We start from the raw sequence: 13,710 nt of genomic DNA, 5'->3' as shown, positions 1-13,710 counted from the left end.
TCTTCTTCTTTTCTTTCGTTTCTTGCCTTCTCTTTCTCTTTCTTCAATCGTTACTGCACGTTTTCACTGCACCTTCTTCTTCTTCTTGCTGCACGTTCTTCTTCCTCTTCCTCTTCTTCTTCTTCTTCTTCTTTTCTTTCGTTTCTTGCCTTCTCTTTCTCCTTCTTCATTTACGTGTTTTTCTCTCTATTTTCTTTCTTCGTTATTCTCGATTTCTATTATTTTTTTATATCAAGCTCTGAAATCATTTTTGAAGAAGAAGAAGCAACAGAAGATGAGAAGGAGAAAGAGAAAGAGTTCTGAATTATGCATAAGGTGTACTTCAACAAATTTTGGGTGTATTTCTTAAATCCTTTGGGTGTATTTATGTAATCCTTTGGGTGTATTTCTATAATTGTTTGGGTAAATTTTTGTAATCGTTTGGGTGTATTTCTGTAATCGTTTGGGTGTATTTCTGAAGTTCCATTATCTTCAAATTTGGTAAGAAACTCGTTTTCATGGAGGAAGAAAAAGAAGAGTCGTTTATAATACATGGCGAGTAGCGCGCTTTGGAAACAGGAAGTGGTTGAATAACGTGCGTTTATTTACTCTTGAATGTGGGAGTCTAATGCGTGTTTTTTGTTGGGCTTGTGCCAACTTGTAAGACTTGTAAGCCAAAAAGACTTGTATGTGTAGCAGGCCTCTTAATAATTATTTCCAAAGATAATAAGCTATTCAATAAAAAATATCTTTTTCGATTTTTAATATTTATTTTTATGAGATTGTTTATTCCTTTTTTAAATATTTTTCTTTATATATATTAATAGAATAACTCTATATGGCAAATTAAACTGTTAAATTATTCGTTAAAAGTCAACTAGGATTAACAAAATTTTTTTTGTTAAAAATTTTGTTATCTTTTTAAAGTAATTATCAAGGTCTTTTAATTTTTTTTGTTACCTTTTTAAATATGTTGACTAAATTTATTATATGAAACTAAAAAATATTAATAATTTTTAAATTATTTTTATTTATAAAAATTAAATAAAAATATATTAATGATTAATATGTCACATAAATATGATCATTAATAAAAAAACTAATTAGCTTTACAAAATTAAATATTAAAAACTGAAAAAAATATTTTTTTTATTAAAACCTCGTAATCTTTCAAAAAAAAAATTATCAAAACGGATATTCACACTTTTTTTTTTTTTAAGGAATGAAATGCTTTCGGCCAACAGGATTGCTATTTTGGTCAGGGGAAGCTTGTATCTTGCGCGTGCAAGGTTCCACGATTCCACATAGAATACAGATTAGGTTGTGCAAGGCCTTTTATTCTCCTTTATTTCTCTAATCACATTACAATTACATATGCTAAGTCGTAAAATTAAATATAGCTAGCTTTGCTTTTGGACAAGTCTGTCGAGGAAGCATGCAGATCAAGTCCGTTAGCATAACTTAGACTTTCGTTTGATTGGTGTATGTCATGAGACATAGACACTAAAAACATAAACACATACTATTAATATTTGCATATTGTGTTCGATAACATTAGGAATTGAAACAAGGCATAGAAAATTTAAAAAAATTATGTTACCCTTCATTCCATCACTATCACCAGTCCACCGCCATTATGGCCACCCCCGCTAGCATTGTCACTATTGATTTTTCATCACTTTCAATCTCATCATCTCAAATCATCACCCTCGACAACTCATATTCAAATAGATTCAATTAAAAACAGATTATAAAAAATAAAATATATTTTTAATTAAAGAAAATATAACAGAAAAAAAAAGTATAATTTTTTTAATTTTATTTTTTGATTAATTCTTTTTTTATTCAATTTTAGTTCTCTTAAGTAGTGTTTGGTAGAGAGATAGAGACGAAAAGACTGAGATTGAAAGATAGAGATTAAGAGACAGAAATTGAAATAAATGTCAGTATTCTTTTTGGTACAAAGTGAGAAACAGAAATTGAAAGAAGAATAAAATTCTAATTTAATTTGCATAAAGGGTAAAATTAGAATTTATTAATTGAAATGAAGGTATTTTAAGTATAAAATATTATTAAAGTTTCAGTCTCCATCTCTAAAAACTTTAGTCTCTTGTGTCCCTACTTTTTTGAAGTACTGAAATACAGAAATTTTGGGGACAGAGACAAAAATTTTAGTACCAGTCTCTGAACCAACAAACATGATATTGAGTTTCAGTCTCCCAATCTCTGTCTTAGTACCACAAAACAAACGCTACCTTATAGTACTTTAATTTTATTTACTACCATTTTCAATTTTTATGGTAACGCACTACTAGAAAATGATAGATTATAGACGAATTTTTTCAATAAAATTTTAGTGTCAAAAATAATGATGGATTTTTTGTTGGTAAAAAAATTAAAAAAATTTTCAAAAATTTACCGATAAATTATAAGATTCGTCAGTAACTCTATCTATAAATTGAAATTTGATTTCAGATTTTTCACTGATAAAAAATTCGTCTGTAATTAATTAATAAATCTGTCGAAAATTTAAATAACCATAATAAAACCTTAATTTGAACATTCACACGCACTCACACAAATAAAACCCAGTCCTCTTTCCGTGGCTTCCTCCACCACCGCTTTCGTTGCGTCTACGTACTCCCATCGTCGCAGAGCTCTCTCCGCCGCCGCTCTCGTCACTATCGTCGCACGAGCTCTCTCCATCACCACTTTCGTCGCGTCTGCTCCTTTCGTGAATTTCAGGTATACTCTGATTTTGTGATTATGTTACTTAGGGCTCAATTTTCTCTGCCAATGCAATTTTAGATTTATCCTACTTTGCTTCGTAATCCAGCTTTGTAGTATCTACATAAACCGTTTCTATCTTGTTGTTGATGTTGATTGAGCTTGTTGTAGTTGTAGCCATGTTTGTGATAAAAGAGGTTCATCTTCACATGCTGCTATCAAATTTAGTCCTGATTTCTTTCCACATTTCCTGTGTCTGGATCGATGAAAATAATCAAATTGAATTGTAGCTTCTAAGTTGAATAAATAGTGTTTTGATTGTTATTGGTATGTCAAAAGAGAGCGGTCTACAAAGATACCAAATTGCAGGAACAAGGAGTGAGACTACATATTTGACAAAGATGAAATTTTGTACAACTGTAACTTTTCCCTCTGCGACCAAGCCCGACAAGTCAACCAGTATTGTAATTTCGTCTTGGTTCTATTCTATTCTATTCTATTCTGTTCTATTCTATTCATCTTTGCATTTATGTGACAAAACTTTCTGATTATTAGTGATGTTGATTTGGAGCAGCTACAGTGTCATGCAACTTATTATGGTCCCAGAGAAACATTTGCATCTATTCTTCAAGAAAGCAAGAGCTGGAGACAATCCTAATGCAGAGGAGAGATTGGAAGAGTTTGATAATGTGGATAATGCTCTCAAAGAGTTTACGAGACTCTTTGAAGAGAATAATGGTAACCAGTTTGAGCCTTGGGAAAGAGACGAGAAGTTCTGCAAAAAGCCACTCAAGTTCTACCCCATTGACATGGTATGTTTCTACTGCTACTTCTAAGCATAAGTTATGCCATTGTTATACTGTAAACTTGAGCCTATAGTTGCCAATTTCGTCAAGGTTTTATGCATCCAGGAGATATACAGGTATGAACACTACCTTTTATGAGTTGTTACTATTGCTGTTTAGAAATAACCGAATATTGAAAACAGGTATGTGCTAATGGAGATGGGTTACGACTCGCCAGACCTTCCCATAGGAATGGTTGCACAGCTTCACTTGAAAAGATGTATGCAATTTGGCAATATTTTTTTTCCTAATTATTTCTCTCAAAGTACTTTGAACAAGACTGACAAAAGAGGTACATCAGGTGAAAAAGCACTGTTGGAGTTCATAGAGAAAGTTAAGTCGTTAAAAGAGAATTGAAGGAGGAGAGTGGACCAAAGGCTGAGGTTGTCTGGACATATAAAACTATATACACCACTGATTTTTTCTTTTGATATAGGAAGGTTATCCTTGTATGTCATCATTTGAATACAACAGGTTTTAGTTGTTTTCTATAGTCTTAAAATTTAGATAATCAAAGTTAATAGTCGAATTTACTAGTTCTCTTTCTTATGTTCTTATTATTATAGGAAAAAGGGTTGAGAATTTGGTGATTATAGGTTCAGGGCTTGCAGGGTAAGAAGTTAAGAAGGAACTTACAGAAAGGATGTTGAAGAGGGCTTTGATATAACACTTGCAAAGCATAAGGGACAGGTGGAATAATAAGATTAGTCTTAGCATTGGTTACATTCAAGCAAATTTCTTTCCTTTTTTAATCCGTTGATTATTATTTATGCATTTCTTTTGCTTTTCTTGTATGATTTCCTTTCTACAGTATGCTCTAAGAAAATTGTACCATAAAAGTCCAAGGTTTATATGTGTATTATATACATTACCAACATGTGGTCCATGTAGGACACTCAAGCCAATTCCGATTTTTGTGACTACTACTAGGGTAAGAATAGCAAGTTGGCCAAGGCTAGTCGAATCGATGTTTCCAAAATGGCGCCTTCTACTGCTGCGCAGCAACATGTTCGAGTTCACTGCAAAACAAAGAATTTTCCAGAGCTAAGTCTTAAATCCGAAGATGCATCTTGTTCAATTAATTTAGAAAATAATGCACTCATTAGGCTAGGTGTGATTTCACGTTACTTTTTAATTTTTGTTTCAAATACAGAGTAGTAGCTTATTTGTTTGGCCATATGAGTTGCTCACTTAAATTGCATCATCTCCGTAAAAAGTTTCCAACTTTTCAAAAAATATTTGTGCCCAAGTTGAAATTCTGGCGAAGAGGTGTGTTGTTTTGTTTTCTTAGATGTTTTCCGATTTAGTTTAGTGATAACATTAGATCCCCAAGTTATCCATGAATAAAGTAGTATCCAACACGTTATATAGACAACTAGTATGACTCTTACCGTTGTACTTTTGATTTTTATGGACTCTGCTGGAGTTATTCAGTTTGTAATGAGTCTAATGTTAACGCTTTGGCAATTATTGGGTGCAATCTTTCTGAGTTCTTACAAGAGTATGACAAGGTAATTACTAGTGGGTCTCCTGGGTACTTCTTCTGTTGTGTTATGTCTGACTAGGTCCACAAGAGTCAATTAACGGTAATATATTGTGTGATGATATTTGGATTACCTGCAAAGAATTCTGTGCTGTGTATTGTCATTTCATCAAGCAGGTATACACATTGTATAGTAATATGTTTTCTTATGTTAAAAGTTGGGTTGATGATAATGAGAAAGTATATTCCGCTGTTACTTTTTCAGGTTTTTGAGAAATATAGATTGGGACTAGACACTTTATCTCACTGTGTATTTCATAGATTGGTTTCTCTCTGAAATTATATTGAAAGACAGAGACTTCAACTACTTGGGATCACGTGCATGTTAATTGCCTTGTGAGTTCTCGAATTCAATGAAGACTTTTCATGACTTTGCATTCATATTCTTTTAATGAGCCCTTTTACCAGGATATTGAAATTGAGTTTTTCTTTTAAATTAATGTTGTTGTGATTCCAAATTTATTCCATTGGTGAAACATGATTCTCATGTTAATTGACATCAATTATAAATAGTATTCTTAATTAATACTCTTTCTTTTTGCAATGTAGGATTACTAATCTTGAAAAAATTTTATCAGTCATTTTAATGTATTTGAAGATGTCAATTTGTCTTTTATTTTATGTGATTGAAGGAAGTATGAAGAAATTATAGCTGATAATAGCTGAGGACTATGATGATGATGAGGATGAAGATGACACTGAAGATTATTGCTGATATTTTTAGTATGGTTGAACAATACACTGAGGATTATAGTTGATGTATCAATACATTTTGTTTATGTTTTGAACTGACTTGCTTATTTATAATACTTTTCTTCTAGGTTAATAATACGATGAACTTGTTTATTTCTTGACTATGAATGTTCGAATACAAGTCAGATGAAATTTATCTTGATTAAATTTATATTTATTTTGAATTAAATTAGGTTTGTTTTGCAATGAAAAAATCTAAAAAAATTATGTTTTACCTTACTAACGGATTTACAGATAAATCCGTCTGTATTCAAAGTTGCGAATGCTTTTAAGGCTCCAATTACCGACAAATTTTCTGTCGGAAAGTTGACGCTAGTTACCGACAGAAAATCTGACGTTTTAGCAAAATAGAAGGGACCGATTACCGAAGGAAAATATGTCGGTAATAGAAAAAAATATGTCGGTAAATTACCGATGGAAAAAAATCTGTCAGTCGGAAATAAAAAATTCATTTATAATAAAGACTAAATGGTGAAAACTCAGGTGAAGTTGATACTCAAAGTCATTAGATGAAAATTTAGTCAAATCATCTAACGACCTCTCAGAGTCTCAGGTATCAACTTCAGGTGAAGTCGACCGCACTTGAGTTTCCACCAGACTAAATCTATCTATAAATTCGTCTGTAATAAATAGTTTTCTAATAGTGACGGCTTGCCAGGCTATAATTTCAAAATATTATGACAAGTTAATGTCTTATGTAAAAAAAAATAATTTCACAAATCTTGAATTATTATTTCCAGGTTTTATTAATGGATTAAACTTTTAGATTTGTAGAGAAGTTTGCGGTAAAAATTCAAATTTTATGTTAAAAAGCTTGGTTTAGTGCAATAATGTGTGAATTAAAATTGGAAGATAAAAAGTAACCAAATCTAGAAATTCAAGCACACATAGTACCACAACAAATTCAGAAACTCAAACATTTTCAAATTTAGAATTTTTACTACTCAACGGTCATTCAAAAAATTTTAGAAATAAAAACTCTACATCTACTATCGGAGCTTCTAGATCTAGTATCGACCTCTCCCTAGATGCAAAATAAAGCTTGCTGGAGGAAGGCGGTTGTAGGTGGCATAGAATAGACTCAGCTGAAGAATCAGACGATAGAACCCCTTCGAGAACCAGGTCGCGTGACAAATGGCCAGGAATAGCACCGAGGACGGCACCGTCATGAAGGAGAAGCGGAGCAAAAAAGACGAAATAACTTCTATTTACCTTCATGGAGCAGCAACAGGGAAGGGCGAAAATCTCTGATTTTGTGGGTTCCGTCGCGGACGTCCAATCGCGGCTAGGGCACCAAGCGGCGGCTTTCTCTTGGGAACATAAGAATGAGACGCAAACAGAGAAGGCTATTGTCATGCACATCATGGCGGAAAAGGATTGAAATACGACGGTGAAGTAGCAAAAGAAGGTCACCGCCGATGAAAGAGACCATGTAGGACTTAGAGAGGAGAGGCAATGGTGGCGTGTAGTGATGCCACAGATGACGATGACGCCATCAGAGAGAATGGTAGCAGTTGGGCCTTCAAGATGTACAATGAGTCATAGCTCACACGGTATTTAGCCCCCTCCCCATCTCAAAAGGTCTCGGGTCTGAGTCCTACCAGCTACAACCGAGAAGAAAAAATTGGTAAGTATGTGAGGAGTGTGTGGATGTGTATTGTGTACCTAGGATTGAGGGTTGTCCAATCCACCAACAAAAAAAAAAAGTGCTACAAAAATATTATTTTCAACACATGGAATTCTAGTGGGTATCTTTATTTTGGACAATAAAATAAAATAAAATCAAAAATATTATTTTAGTATTATTATTATGTTAATTAATTGTAATTAAACTTTACATGCTAATGAATTATAACTTAAATAACATAGTTTTTTCATACTTACTTAAAAGATCGCGAATTTGAATCTTCCTATTTTTGATGAAAAAAAAATTTACATAATTCTTTTGAGACAAGAATATCGTTAAGAAGAAGGTAATATAACGGGTTGGTTTAGTGGTATGCACTAATTCATCGGTTAATGACAAATTTTTTTTCTTTAAAATTTTCTTCTCTCTATTTTTTTTTATGATTGATTAGTTCTTTTCCTATTCAACTTTCTTCCCCTTACACAGAGCAAAAACAAATTCGTACATACATGATAAAAATATACATGACAAAGAAGCAATGTGGGAAGAAAGCAACAATGTCATCAAACGAAAAGGGTAAAGAAAAGACCATGACGTCGATGGAAAAAAAAAACGATAGAAGAGATAGTACCGAATGACTACCAAAGAGAGAAGAAGAAGATGAGATGGATGCAAAAAATAAGAAGAAGCAGTGCAACAAAGACGAAAGAGAAGCATCCAAAGAAATGGTGATAGAGACTAAAGAGGCTTCCAAAGGAAGAAGAAAAGAGAGAGTAGAGATGAGGAAGAGCGTATAAGGATGAAAAATTAATTAGGAGGATAACCAACTGCAATTAATTAATTAAAAATAGTTTTATTATAAAAAAAATATTAAACTAATTTTATAAATGGTAAAAATTCAAGTACAATCGACTTCACGTAAAGTTAATAACTGAGAACTGTTAAATGATTTGACTAAATTTTTATCTAATAGCTCTTAATTATCAACTTCACATGAAGTCGATTGCACCTGAGTTTTCACTCGTTTACAAAAGGCACACAAAAATACAAAATTTTGTGTAGGTCCTCGGAGGTGTGATACTAAGACACAAAGTTCTAACATTTCTATCTCTCATTAGATTTCAAAATTCAAATAATGCCCATATTTATCCTAATACCCTCTTCATCCTCTCTATCTCATCCCTTCTTAGCTTCCTCCTTCTTCCTCCTTCCTCCCTCTATCTCTCTTCTACCTAGCTAGCCACCACGTCGCCTGGCCATTGCGCCACGCCGCCACCTACCTCCTACCATATCATGTCGCCTCTTCTTTCTCTCTTCCCCAGCCTTCCTACAATTCTCCTATCTTTCTTAACCGTCACTTTCTTTGCGCACTTTCTCTCTTCTTTATCATCATTGTGTCTTCATCTTCTCCGTCGTCGTCTCTTTCTTCACGGCTTCTTGCTTCATATTCGTTGGCAGGTTTGCTCTTCGACAACCGAAGTCTCCTTTTTTGTTTTTGTTAGTTGTTATTGTTTTTGTTTCTTTCTCTAAACTAAATTTGTGATTCTGGATGCTAGCTTGTGGCTGAATGTGGTGGTAGTGAATGAACACAAACTTATTGAACACAAATTTGATATTTCATGAGCTTAAAGATCACCCAGATAATTTATATTCCTTTCACCCATACATTATACATAAACGTGATCATCATCATCTCATATATAACTAATAATCTAATATACATTATGCATGTTAAGAATGGAGTTGAGTTTATTATTGTGTGTTAAGTTGATTTTGAGGTTTACAGTCATATTCTCCGGCTTCATTGTTGGATGGTTGCAAATTAGAGGCTGTGATTGGAAGATTCATTTGTCCATGTGTCGTCATCATATTCGACACGTCAGGTCCCACCATCTCATGCTGCATATGAGAGTATAACGTGTATCCTTGAGGCCACGTGTCATTCTGATTTGTCACGTGACACTCTCCAATGTTTCTTGTATCGCTTTGTGAATTTGTTCCTTGTGGAAATGGATCATAAATTGACGATTGCAAATCCCTAATCATTTACAGTGCACAAAATTATTGATTCTTTATACAATTATTTATTTTTAATAAATAAACGGCGGCATTTAAAAAAGATAAAATTATAACCTGAGTGGATCCAAAGGAGTAGATGCATCAAATATTTGGTTGTGGTTTTGGGTACCATTTTGCAACCATCCGACATTCTCAAAAGTTGATGCCATCCCCTATCATAATTCTCAGATTTGTTATTGTACTTCTTTCACTTATATTATGTGTGAATTTTGTTGAATTATTAGTAATTACATGAATGTAGTTTACCTGAATAGTTGATGGATCATAAGTAGGCAAATGGCTGCTCAATAGATATTCCTATAATAACCATACACAAACATAAAACATGTAGTTTATCAGATGAAAAACAACATAAATTGAAAAAAGGAATGATGTTAAAAAATAAAAGTAAATAACTCTTTTTTTATATATTAATATATATGTAGTAAATTAATTTCATTCTTATGAAATATATCAAATCAAATAATATATTTAAAAAATTACTCATGTGCGGATTATGTTATTGCAAACCTTTCTTTGCATGACGCGAGTCAAAGTCTCCACAAGATTCTTTTCACCAGATTCCAGCTCCTCCATAGATGTCATCTTTAATGGATCGGGTTCATAAGCCCTAAATTCACAAATGAAGAAAATAATCATAAAAGAAGCACAATAAACATAACTATGGTATTGTTACTTTTAAACAAACCTTATCTGGTCTTCAGCCAGTTGAAGTTGTTGATGTAGCCTACTAACTTCTTGTTGGAGTTCCTAATATAAGTAAGGATATTCAACTTATGCAAAATCATGAAAAAAAAGTAATGGCTACAAAAAATGAAAATGATAACTTGTGCCAAAATTATTTTAACAAGGAATAACAAAGTATGCTTACTTCAATCTCAGAGTTAATGACTCCCGGACTTTGTTGAAGTATTAGACCAAACATTCCCAAATATAAGAAACAAATATTTTAGTATTAACAAATATCATTTTAATTTTTAAATAAAATAATTTTTAAAAAATTAAGTCTTTTTAAATAACACTGGAGTAGAAATAGACAAACTTGGCTAGTTGAAGAGCTATGTCATTCTCATTCCTCAATTGTTGAAGGGTCCGGAGCAAATACTACAAAAATGCTCAAACAATTATAAATTTTGCAAAAATCTTCTGTAACCATAAGAAATTAACCACTATTTATTAATCCGCATATATTTATATATGTTTTACATATTTTAACGTCAAAATAATAAAATATTTTAAAATATAATAATCAAAACTTTTTTAGCAATGAAAATAATCTAATTTTCCATTAATATGAAAAATTAATCATCATTAAATTTTTATTCACATCTTACTCATGAATATAAATCAGGTTTATTATATTAATTATAAAGTCCAATTATAAATATGAATATAAGTGCATTTCATACTTCTATTTATATATTCCCACTATCATTAGGTAATTGAAATGTAGTTACATCAATCACTAAAACGTATATAAAAAAAATATATTCAAGATATTACTATACCTCTTTGTTCTGAATTCCCCTGTTAAAAAGAAAAAATATAAAAAAAAATAAGTTTAGTATTTAAGTCTGTAATAATAAATTATTAGAATTATGGCGTAAATGTGAAAAAAATTTATTAAAATAATAATATTATATAATCAATAAAATTTATTATTTTATTAATATTTTAAATTATAAATCTTAATTTCTAAAATTAGGATTAAGGATACAAAACCTAATCCTAAAATATTAGAAATGAAATAGAGTACCAAATTTCAGTGTCACATAAGTAGTACATGACAAACTAAAATGGATATTGCAAATTACGTTCAATGAAATCTTGAATTTATTAGTTCTACCTGTACTCACCACTCTGGAGACAAATTCACATAGAGAATTCAAAAAAGTTTAATGTTTATTTTGTTAAAAATAAATGTGAGAAGTTTATTTTATCAAGATAAAAAATTTAATTATAATGGTATAAAAATTAAAAAAAATATATATATATATATATATATATATATATATATATATATATATATGTATGGTAGACAAGAGGAAGTATTTTTAATCTTTAGAGAGTACCTGCCATAGTGTGGCTCAGGAAAATTTACAGCACTGCAAGAAAAGAACCACTCTAAATAATTAAATTAAAAAATCAAATCTGATTAGTGATTAAAATTACTATATTTACATGCAAAATTTATTTAGTGCCTATAACATACTTATCTCTTTCTTGATCAGGAAGATTAATGTAACGTGTGAAAACATCCTCAATCCTGATTATCATATATAAAAATACAAAAAAAAAAAAGCATAAGTCAAAAGAAAAACAAAAAAAAAATTAAAAAATGTAAAAAAAAAAATAAAACTTTTGTTTTTGGAAAGGATAGTATAAGAAAGAAAGATTATTTATAAGTTGTTAGTTATAGGTATATAGAATCTGTTAGTTTGTTAAGATTTGTTTTAGCCTAGAGAGGTACAAGGGTTCTGCTCTATAGTGATACAACACTGTATAATTAATTAATTATACATTCAATCATTCTAATAAAAATTTCTATTCAGATCAACTAATTCTCTCTCAATTATCTTCTTTTAATTCTCTACAAGATCAAAATCTTTCTTGTTCTTTGTTCTTTGGTTGATCCTGTTCTTCATTATTTTTTCACATTCTTGAAAGCTGAACGGTTTTACTATGAGAAAGAAAATAATAAGAATGAAGTGCTACTATACTAACTACAGATGTATTTTTTATTAAATAAAAAACAAAAAACTCTTTTTGGCACAATTTTGAATAATGTTGCTATTCAATTGAATTACCACCAACTATTTAAAAGCATTGATTATTTATCACATGTTATTATTGTCTTAGTCAAGATCCTAATCCGCAGGAGAGTTATATATGTATCTTCTTTTTTTTTTTTCATATTTGTTTTGATTTGAACAATTCAATATTTTCAAAATGAAAGAATAAATACATTATTCAAATTTCCGTAATATTGATACACTAGTTTTAGAATAACATGTTTTCGTAAGATACATTTTATCCTTAGTTTTCAAAACACACAAAATAATATTTGTGTTCATAAGTTTCATTTACAATTTACCAGAAGAAAAGGGTGAGAAAATTCATGAATGATGATTGAGCTTGAGGTTTTAAATCCAAATAGAGAAGGCAATACAAACAAGGAATCATCTACACTATCATTTTCTCACAATTAATAATTATTGTTTTAAATCATCGTTTGGATTGCAATCTATAACCCTAATATTGGAAAGAAACTAAGTAATGATGATGATATTGAAATTGAAAATGAAAATAAATTAAGAATGATATTCATGCACACCTCCTTTTGCCAGAGAAATGGTTGAGACGACCAGAGGGAGAGAACATGATAAGTGCAATATCAATGTCACAAAGGATGGATAACTCATATGCTTTCTTGATGAGACCATTTCTACGTTTTGAGAATGTAACTTGTCGATTTGTGGTATTCTCTATTCTTTTTATCTCCAATTTCACACGCCCCATCTTGATTTATTATCTATGAACAAAGCTGTAAAAAGTATGTATGTAAAAAAAGGAAATCCAGAATATTGGCAGGGGAAGATCTAAGATAGTAACAATACTACAAAATTAAAAAAAAAAATTATATATATATATATAAGGCATTCATGAAGAACCTTGAAAGGAGGAATAATAATGAATAGTTGGATATGAGAGAGAAGGAGGGAATGGCTATGAATGGCTGCGAGAAAAGAAAGAAGGTATAGATACAGATTTTAATGGATTTATGTAAGAAATGGTCGCTTATTAATTATTATTACTTTGAGTTCATTCTTATTGTTGTTCTTAGTTAAATTAATATTTCATGAATTATTAACCATTAGTTCATTCATTTGCTTTTTTTTTTTTTAATATGATAGTGTTCACATGCCTCCCTATCATCTTTGTACGGGCTTCGTTGTTTGAACTGTTCAATTGATACCGCTGATTGTTGCAAATATCTAGTGCATCGTTATTATATTGTATGATTCAAAAAAAAAATTAATAAAAGTTTAAACACATGTTTGTAAGGCTAGCGCTTTAATCAACGGATTAAGTAAGTAATTATAATATCTGGTTTGATCCATTATAATTTGCAAGTATGTCGTATAAATAATAACCAC

General features: G+C 30.9%; 2 protein-coding genes across 2 annotated transcripts; one reads left to right on the top strand and one right to left on the bottom strand.

The window, feature by feature from the left end:
* Nucleotides 1–2,544: 2,544 nt before the first annotated feature.
* On the top strand, nucleotides 2,545–5,994 carry LOC112764439 (uncharacterized). Its single transcript, XM_025810035.2, has 5 exons — nucleotides 2,545–2,724; nucleotides 3,281–3,518; nucleotides 3,695–3,771; nucleotides 4,443–5,430; nucleotides 5,727–5,994. The coding sequence occupies exons 2-4, from the start codon at nucleotides 3,291–3,293 to the stop codon at nucleotides 4,597–4,599; spliced, it is 462 nt and encodes a 153-aa protein (XP_025665820.1). The 5' UTR covers nucleotides 2,545–2,724; nucleotides 3,281–3,290; the 3' UTR covers nucleotides 4,600–5,430; nucleotides 5,727–5,994.
* A 2,412-nt stretch (nucleotides 5,995–8,406) lies between these two features.
* Nucleotides 8,407–13,345, bottom strand: LOC112765198 (agamous-like MADS-box protein AGL104). Its single transcript, XM_029294321.2, has 12 exons — nucleotides 13,225–13,345; nucleotides 12,888–13,097; nucleotides 11,766–11,819; nucleotides 11,626–11,658; nucleotides 11,062–11,080; nucleotides 10,596–10,657; nucleotides 10,425–10,452; nucleotides 10,242–10,303; nucleotides 10,064–10,163; nucleotides 9,800–9,850; nucleotides 9,608–9,705; nucleotides 8,407–9,512 (listed from the first exon to the last, which is right to left on the bottom strand). Exons 2-12 carry the CDS (start codon nucleotides 13,070–13,072, stop codon nucleotides 9,227–9,229), a joined length of 978 nt encoding a protein of 325 aa, XP_029150154.1. The 5' UTR covers nucleotides 13,073–13,097; nucleotides 13,225–13,345; the 3' UTR covers nucleotides 8,407–9,226.
* Between the last annotated feature and the right edge of the window lie 365 nt (nucleotides 13,346–13,710).

Source organism: Arachis hypogaea, chromosome 17 (genome assembly GCF_003086295.3).
Source record: "Arachis hypogaea cultivar Tifrunner chromosome 17, arahy.Tifrunner.gnm2.J5K5, whole genome shotgun sequence".
NCBI lineage: Eukaryota > Viridiplantae > Streptophyta > Magnoliopsida > Fabales > Fabaceae > Arachis > Arachis hypogaea.
Note: the sequence above shows the minus strand (reverse complement) of the source record. Positions and strands in the feature narration are given on the sequence as shown.

Coding starts and splice junctions, on each gene's coding strand:
- LOC112765198 (XM_029294321.2), bottom strand. CDS start 13,072: ATGGGGCGTGTGAAATTGGAGATAAAAAGAATAGAGAATACCACAAAT. Junction 11,820..12,887: donor CATTTCTCTGGCAAAAGGAG/GTGTGCATGAAT, acceptor TATGATAATCAG/GATTGAGGATGTTTTCACAC. Junction 9,706..9,799: donor ATGATCCATCAACTATTCAG/GTAAACTACATT, acceptor GAATTATGATAG/GGGATGGCATCAACTTTTGA.
- LOC112764439 (XM_025810035.2), top strand. CDS start 3,291: ATGCAACTTATTATGGTCCCAGAGAAACATTTGCATCTATTCTTCAAG. Junction 3,519..3,694: donor AGTTCTACCCCATTGACATG/GTATGTTTCTAC, acceptor TATTGAAAACAG/GTATGTGCTAATGGAGATGG. Junction 3,772..4,442: donor ACAGCTTCACTTGAAAAGAT/GTATGCAATTTG, acceptor TGGTCCATGTAG/GACACTCAAGCCAATTCCGA.